This window comes from Neomonachus schauinslandi, chromosome 14 (assembly GCF_002201575.2).
Source record: "Neomonachus schauinslandi chromosome 14, ASM220157v2, whole genome shotgun sequence".
Classification (NCBI taxonomy): Eukaryota; Metazoa; Chordata; class Mammalia; order Carnivora; family Phocidae; genus Neomonachus; species Neomonachus schauinslandi.
In genome coordinates, this window is record NC_058416.1 from 35,876,887 (window position 1) to 35,884,551 (window position 7,665).

At 43.4% G+C, this 7,665-nt stretch overlaps 1 protein-coding gene across 3 annotated transcripts in view; it reads left to right on the forward strand.

Annotated features, from left to right (window-relative positions):
• Window positions 1–4,176, forward strand: part of TPGS2 (tubulin polyglutamylase complex subunit 2) — a 62,752-nt gene extending 58,576 nt beyond the window's left edge. For all 3 annotated transcript variants that reach the window (XM_021686313.2, XM_044920920.1, XM_044920921.1), the window contains one exon: window positions 843–4,176. In XM_021686313.2, the coding sequence (XP_021541988.1) occupies window positions 843–1,073 (231 nt within the window). In that variant the 3' untranslated portion in view covers window positions 1,074–4,176. The remainder of the gene's footprint in view (window positions 1–842) is intronic.
• Window positions 4,177–7,665: the final 3,489 nt, after the last annotated feature.

Sequence of the window (7,665 nt, forward strand, 5' to 3'; positions counted from 1 at the left end):
TATGATTTTTGGTTCCTTTTTTTCTAAATCACAAGCGCACTATACTTCTCACATCGTTATGCACCTTCTTTTCACTAACACTCCATCTTGGGGTTCATTCCCTATCAGTACATACAGAATTGTCCTTTTTAGTGATACAGAATATTCCATTGTATGGATGTGCCTTGTTTATGTTACAGATCTGGGCAATATTTCAAACATAGAGTTGCCTGGAAATGCTCATATACCCCCTAGTTTGAGACCAGGTGTGCCTGGAAGAACTTTGGCTGGGGTGGCAGTGAACTAGGGACTCAGCTCCATGTATGTATTCATCTGGTGGGCCTCACTTTGCCCAAATATCACCTAACATCCATCCAGTAAACATTGTGAGGTCAATAAATACGATGCTCTTTGCCCAGAAGGGGAAGAGAGTACCAGCGCCGGCAGCTTCCCTCAGCCAAGGCCTGCCGCTGGCCTCTGTCAATGCACCTTCTCTGGGAAGGTGCTGACATATCAACCTGATGGGCAGTGGCTGCTGTGAGGACAGAACAGTTAGAAGGTCACTGATGATCTGGGACCTAATCCCCATGCTCAGGCTCACTAGATCAGAAGGAAGGAAGTTTACTCTCATTCTTAGTCCTTGTGCTGAATTTATTTTAAAGGTTATGAGACCTAATAAAGCAATGTGTGTGCCATCACTTTCACCTAAAGGAAGTGCTAACAGATTTTTGAGGCAGTTTTTCATAAAAACTTTTTTCTCTTTGCCTCATCTCCCCACCTCTCTACTTCTGGGTCCCCACTAAAGAGCATAAACAATCGCCTTTCTCCTTCGAATTGTGACCTCTCCCAATTCTCCCTTACAGCAGTGGTTCAACATGTATAAACCCATCACCTACAACACAGACCTACTTGCAGAAGAGACCAACTGCTTCGTGAACAAGCTGGATCCCAGCAGAGTGTTCAAGAGCAAGAACAAGACCTTAATCCCCAAAAAGAAAGGGCCAGTCCAGCCTGCAGGCGGCCAGAAAGGGCCCCCGGGTCCTCCCTCCACCTCTAAATCCTCTTCTAGCCCTGGAATCCCTGTCCGGAAATGAGCACCCCTACCTCCCCGCCAGCCCTACAGCAACGATTTCCATGCACAGATGGCCCAAGCCCCAGATTCTGTGAGTGGCACCATAGGCCTCTTCCCATCTGCGTGAGCCAAATCCTAGGCCTTTTACTCCCGTTGGCATTAGCCAGGAGTTCAAGGGCGTACTCAGGTCTCCCCTAGAGTCCTTTCCTCAGCCCTTGCCTCTGAAAGCTGTGGAGAGTTTCAGAACTTGTTTAAGTAGTTAAATAGAGCTGCTAAGAGCTTCCTCTCTTTCCACCCCCAACCATCTACACCCCTCAGCAGTGATCAGAGAAATCCCCCGAAGAAACCACTGATTTTGACCCATGAGGCATTAGAACTGTGCTGTTCAGTTGGTAATCACTAGCCACAGGTGGCTGTATAAATTAAAAACTCAGTTCGTCAATTGCATTAGCCACATTGTGAGTATTCATGTGGCTAATAGCTTCTGTATTCAACAACAGAGATAATGGGACATTTCCATCATCACAGAAAGTTCTGTTGGGCAGCACTGCATTAGAATATTTTCATGCTGCCCTTACTCAGATCAGTTCATTTTTGTTAGAGAATGTGGATACCTTAATTTGATGGGTCATAATGTTCCATGGAAATTCTTGAAGGTACAATTGTGTATGTTCTTTTTATTTTTCATAATTCTCACTGGTCCTTTTCAGTTTCCTACAAAATTTGTTGTTTCCAGTTTTGCAGTGTGATGTTTTATACATTGCCAAAATTATCTTAGTTTTTTGTTTTTTTTTTTTTTTAAAGGACGTAATTCTCTACTTGAACCATTTAAAAACAAAAAACAAACTCCCAAGCATTGTTTTACAGGACTCCGCATAAAGAGTTCTTATGAAACCACTGTTGACAAGAGCTTTCCACCTGCCCTGCCTACTCCCAGCTCTCAGCAATTCATGGAGTGGCAGAAAGGGACAAAGAGGGACCAAGCTATCAAGGATAACAGCTCAAGTTTAGTCTATTAGAAGAATTTTTCTGCCAGAACTGATCAAATGAAAGGGAGAGCCAACAGCACCAGATCAGTGAGTCCAGCATGTGGCTGCTGGTCCAAGACCAGTCAAAGGTAGAAGGGGATTGAGCAGGCGGGTCACCGTCTACTACGCAAGCCAGCCTCTCGTGCTGATGCATCGCCTGAATCCCTTTGGAGTCAGTCCTGGCCCTGTGCTAGTTTTCACAGGTACAGCCGCAGAGGAACCGGAGTGCAGCACTGCCCTTCATATCACTGGCAGTCCTCAAAAGGCTATAGAATAGAGAAGGAGGGGGCTCCGCAAAGGTAAGGAGAGCAGTGAAGAGCCGGGCTGGCTACCTGAGTGCAGGACCCGGTGCCAAACAAAGATGGGGGGCCTCGTGTCCAAAAATTAGGAAAATAGTACCATTAAAAGTACTAAAATGTTCTCCCTTTCTTCCATGGTCTCTCTCACATCTTGTTGTGGGTTTTTACTTGCTACTTAGTGCTGTCCTAAGTAACGAAAAATTTAAATTCTAAATCATTAGCATTAATTTTATTCCTCTTTATAGTACACCATTCCAGTTTTAAATGCAACTAGAAGAGCAGAGAACTCATGCAGAATCACCAAAATTAAACAAGTTACATTTCATAGCTTATGTATATATGTGGTATATATATGTATTTTGTCCTTATTAGGCAACACTGCAAAAAAAAAAAAACCTCGCTCAACTATTATTTCACTTCTTGATACGTACACATTCTATCAACACTCTTGCAGCTTACTGATGAGTAAGGAAGGGCTAAAAGAAAAACTAGGAGCTGCCCTATGTTTTCTTTTTTCCTAAGTCGTCATTTTCAGCAGATGTGGGTGGCTAACGAAGGAAAATGACACGAGTAAAATAAAAACTTAAAAGTAACATGAGTAGAAAAAAGATATGACTAGGTTCCGCGGTCATTCGTGCTTCTTAGAATGCCATTACCTTCTTTTCGCATTCAAATCAAGTCTGGTTCAAATAGAAAGCACGGCCTCTTGGGGCTCTCAGTGCCCCCACTTACTCAGTTGTAGGAATAACTTGCTTATGCTTGGAATCTCTTCTCAACCGGGCCATGGTGGGTCTGCTGGAATTCTGTGCACGCTGGCACCACCATGGTGCTAAGTGAATGGGGGGGGGTGGGGAACAGCGGACACACTGCATGGATCTCCTCTGCTCCTGTGTGCCTGCCTTTGTCTTACCAGACTTCACTTACAAAACACAAGTTCAAAGACAAAATTAAGAACTTCAGACAGTGACAGGAGAGCATTCAACCACATGTGAGGCCCACTAAGTGTGGGGCCCTCTGTGCCGACTCTGGCCGTGTGCCTGTGAAGCCGCCCCCAAGAAGGAAGAAGGGAGCTCTCCTGGTGAAAGACACAGACAACCTGTAAGCGGAGTGTGCTACGTGGGGAGAAAACTCACCCGTGAGATTTATGTTTCGAAACTAAAGCAATTTAAATGGCAAGAGGTTCTACTGTAAATCAGCTGCCCAAGAAAAAGAGAACTATGCTGGAATCACAAAATGAGAATAAGTGGCAGAATGCCTCACGATGCACTGATGTAGTTAAGATTGTGCATAAAGTGCCACATCCTCATGCTGCTTGAGTCCTATAGCAGGGAAGTACCCAAGCCAAGGACAGGACTGATGGGGGGCTACTTGCACATAATAACCCATAGGATCTATCCCTTGAAGCTGTGCCTCCCCAAACTTGAACATACATCAGTGTCACTGGACTTGTGTGTAGAAAATCAGATACATTTTCAAATCCCACTCCAGACCCACTAAATCAAAATTGCAAGGAAATATCAGGACTCTTACTCAACTGTAATTGTGACAATAACGCTTACCAAATCTGAAGCTTTCTACTTCGTGGGTCTAAGTGGTTGTGCTTTCACTGCATGGAGAAGAACTCTAAATCTGTTTTTCATCTAGAAAAGCATGTACGATGATTGGAACGGAAGGACCAAGGGACCCTGTGTGAATAGTATTTTTTAAACCTTTTATTGTGGAGAATTTTAAATATTTACAAAGATAGGTAGAATAATGAACCCATGGATACATCACCCAGTTTAAGCAGTTCTTAAGACCAAGCATATCTATACATCTGGTCTTTGGCCTTCCAATTTTAATTTTTTAAATAATTCCATTTTAACTTACCTATTGGTTTTTAAGTTACAGTTCTTTGCATTACATTTTTAACAGTTGCTCTAAGGATTACAATATTTATTCTGTTTCCTATTGAATGCAGTACCCACTCAGACACATAGCATCCCTAAGTAGCCATATTTGTGTAGTAGAACTCTGGCCCCCTGATTGCAGGTCACTGGACAGTAGGAGGATACCAATTTAAATTGACTATACTTTAACCCTTTGGGTCTTGTGATGAATTCTCTTTGGTTTAAGCTAACCCAGACTGGATTGTTTTTCTAGCTGAGCATGCCCTGGTTAATACACAGCCTCTAATATGGAGCTATTGTGAAGATTAAATCAGCTCATTGGTGAGAAATCCGAATAGTCCCTTCTTTTTCCCTTCTTCCTTTATAATGTGACTCCAACCTTTGTTTCTAGCCATTCCTTTCTTTATGGGCCATCTGGTTCTGTCTTCTGATCCACTCACTTTCCTTCCAAAACACGAGCATGGTTTCCTACCTGCCAGTGCAGGCCAGATGTCCCTGCTCTGCCTCCCAAGGTCCTGCTCCAGTCTACTCCACCTCAGAGTTCTCCATGCAGCCTAGTCCAGCAGCAGAGCCCTCTCTAGGGCAGAGTGCCACACACCGGTACCACTCAAAAACCCTGGGTCATCTTGCCTTGTTTCCTGTCTTCAGTGGTTGTTGAGATAACGACTGTGTGTTACTTTGGCAAGCCATGCTGCTTGGTGTGGAACTCCATGAACCATTAAAGGATTAAACTTCAAATCAATTAATACATAATTTTGTGCTAAATCAAGAGCTGCCTCATACTTAAGTCCAGGATAGACCAGTAGGAACAGACAACCAAGCAAAACAATAAGAAAAAAACACTGTGAAATGCTGTTAATTTAAATGTTTATGGACATTGTGAAAAGGCAGCCACTTCTTTATTTTAGAAGCAGGATACTTTAGTTCAGCTCCCAGACCACCTCTATCTGAAGACCCTGCCATAACAAAATCTGTGGCTGATACTCCAAAGTTTTGGCATCCAAACATTATCTCCCCGACGGCCTCTTGTCACTCACTGGCTGTGGCTCAAAATCTTTTATCAGATCATGTGCCTTGATTTGTGGTTTCAGATATGTAATCTTTGCGATAACCCATTCTTACACTTTTTTATAGCACCTAGCACCCAGGCCTTGCCCAGTACCCACCTGTGGTACGTGTAGCACACGGAACGAAAGACCATCTAACTGGTTGTCTTCGATATCCACCCAGCTAGTTTCATGCGGATAAAATCGGTTGTAAGTGGGCTTCCTGGATGATAAGATGAACTGCAGTAGGGAGGACCAACCAGAGGGCGACATGGTGAGAACAAGCAGCACAGGAACTGAAATAGTGCTTTATAAAGCTTTATTGCAAAGTGGACTTGGCTCTCGTCAGAGATGTGTGCTCAGCCGCAGCTGAGGTATCACAGGGAAGTTCGCACAGTCCTGATGGGGACTCAGGAGAAAGCGTATCCAGGCTGATCCGTCAGGGAGGAGAGTGCATATTTGATTGCACCAAATACCAATCATAGGGCACTCTCCTTTGAGGGCAAAAATTCCCAAGGCTCAGAACACAACACGGGCAGCGAGTGGACATAGTTTTATAGACATGGTTTTAAGTGCTTGGAGTAGATGTAGTCAAAAGCAGTTTTATACACAAATTTTACAACAACAACAAAAAAAACCCTTACATAAAATGAATAAAACAGTAACAAAGTATATACAAAGGTGTATTCTCTCATACCTGTGCTATCCAATACACTAGCGACCAACCCCATGTAGCCATCTAAACTTAAATAAAGTTCCATTCCTCAGTCTCTAGCCGCATGTCAAGTGTTCAGTAACCACATATGTCTAGTGGCTACCATACAGAATGGTGCATATATAGGACACTTCTATCACCACAGGAAGTTCTACAGGGCAGCTCTTAGCCGCACAGGACTTGTCTTCACCTTACAATTCTCAGAATAATTCTGCTGCAAAGCCCTTTTATACTCCTACCGTACTCAACAAATTACATGAAGACACTCTTTTTCTAAGACACTGCATCCTTTCCTATTATGTAGTCTTTTTATAACTCCTGTCTCACAGGGACAGCCAGGGATGAGTCAGCATGTCACTGCACACTGGAAAGGCACAGCAGGCTGTGCAGGTTCTGGGCTTTGCCCTGTGTGGCAGTCAAAGGCCGCCAGGCAGCTCAGCCTCTTGGCTTCTGCAGTGTCCAGCATGGAAAGCGGACAGAAACCAAAGAGCGAGTTTCTGCATCTTGGAGCAGCTTATCTCCTCTGCCCTTACAGGAGGACCTGACTTTGAGAACACCCTCCTGAGGTCCAGAAATAAGGAAGAACATTTCTCAAAGTACCTACCATTCCTCAGGAGGGCGGTTACCTTTTTTCACAGCCTAAAGCCTAGCAAAGAATAGCTTAGAGACCAACCAGAGCATGGACACCGACAGCCCTCAGAATAGTTCAAGTCCAGCTAAGGGAGAGACCACATCCTTCAAGCAAAAGCTTCAAATAAAGGACCAACTACTAAGGGCAAGATTAAACCTCTGGAAAACCCGCTTACCTTTACCACGGCTCCAGTTCCCAACTGTCCACTTTAAGACTTTATTTGTAAATAAGGTTATAATCCCTTGGGAGAGAGGTGCAGGTAGATTGCTCTTGAGGGTGCATTTACATGTGTGGAGGTTCGCGAGGCACTTCTCCCACGGGTGGCTCTAGGCCATGGCTACACACAGGTTCTGGAACAGAGTATTGGGATTCCAGAATATAGGCTTATTAAGCAACTTTAATAAGAAAACTTTTTTCCTTTAAACATTTGCCCTGTCCTAAAATGGACTACTGTGGCCTTAATTACTCTCTCTACAAATCATGTGTTAGACCATTTTAAAAAAGTGGGAAATCACCTTCAGTATTATCCACTAAAAACAGGAAGAATTCAGTCAAGCACAAGACAAATTAAAAAATTCGTCTTCTATCATTTTTTCATGAATACAACCTTAAAAATTTTAATATAACCCAAGGGTGAACTTCTATATACATACGTTGATTTAGGACATTGTCAATTTCCACAACCTTTACAATTTCAGGACCGTTTTTCTTCCAAAGAGATACAAATTAACTTTTTTCATACCACCTGCTGAGACGGGATGCTGGATTAGGACCCATTTCCTTCCATTGAGACTGCATTTCTAAGGTTGGGTTGAGGTGGGAATCAACTCTATTCCCTTGTCATTTCCAATCTTACGCCTTAATCTTCTAAATCAAGAAGGGCTCTGGCGTTGATTGAATTGCTCTAATCCTGAAGCCACGTCTACCACCAGCTGCTGTGTACTGAGTTCTAGCAAAGATGACCTTGTCTAAATCACTGTATCATCTAGGACATTTTTTTCAGAGA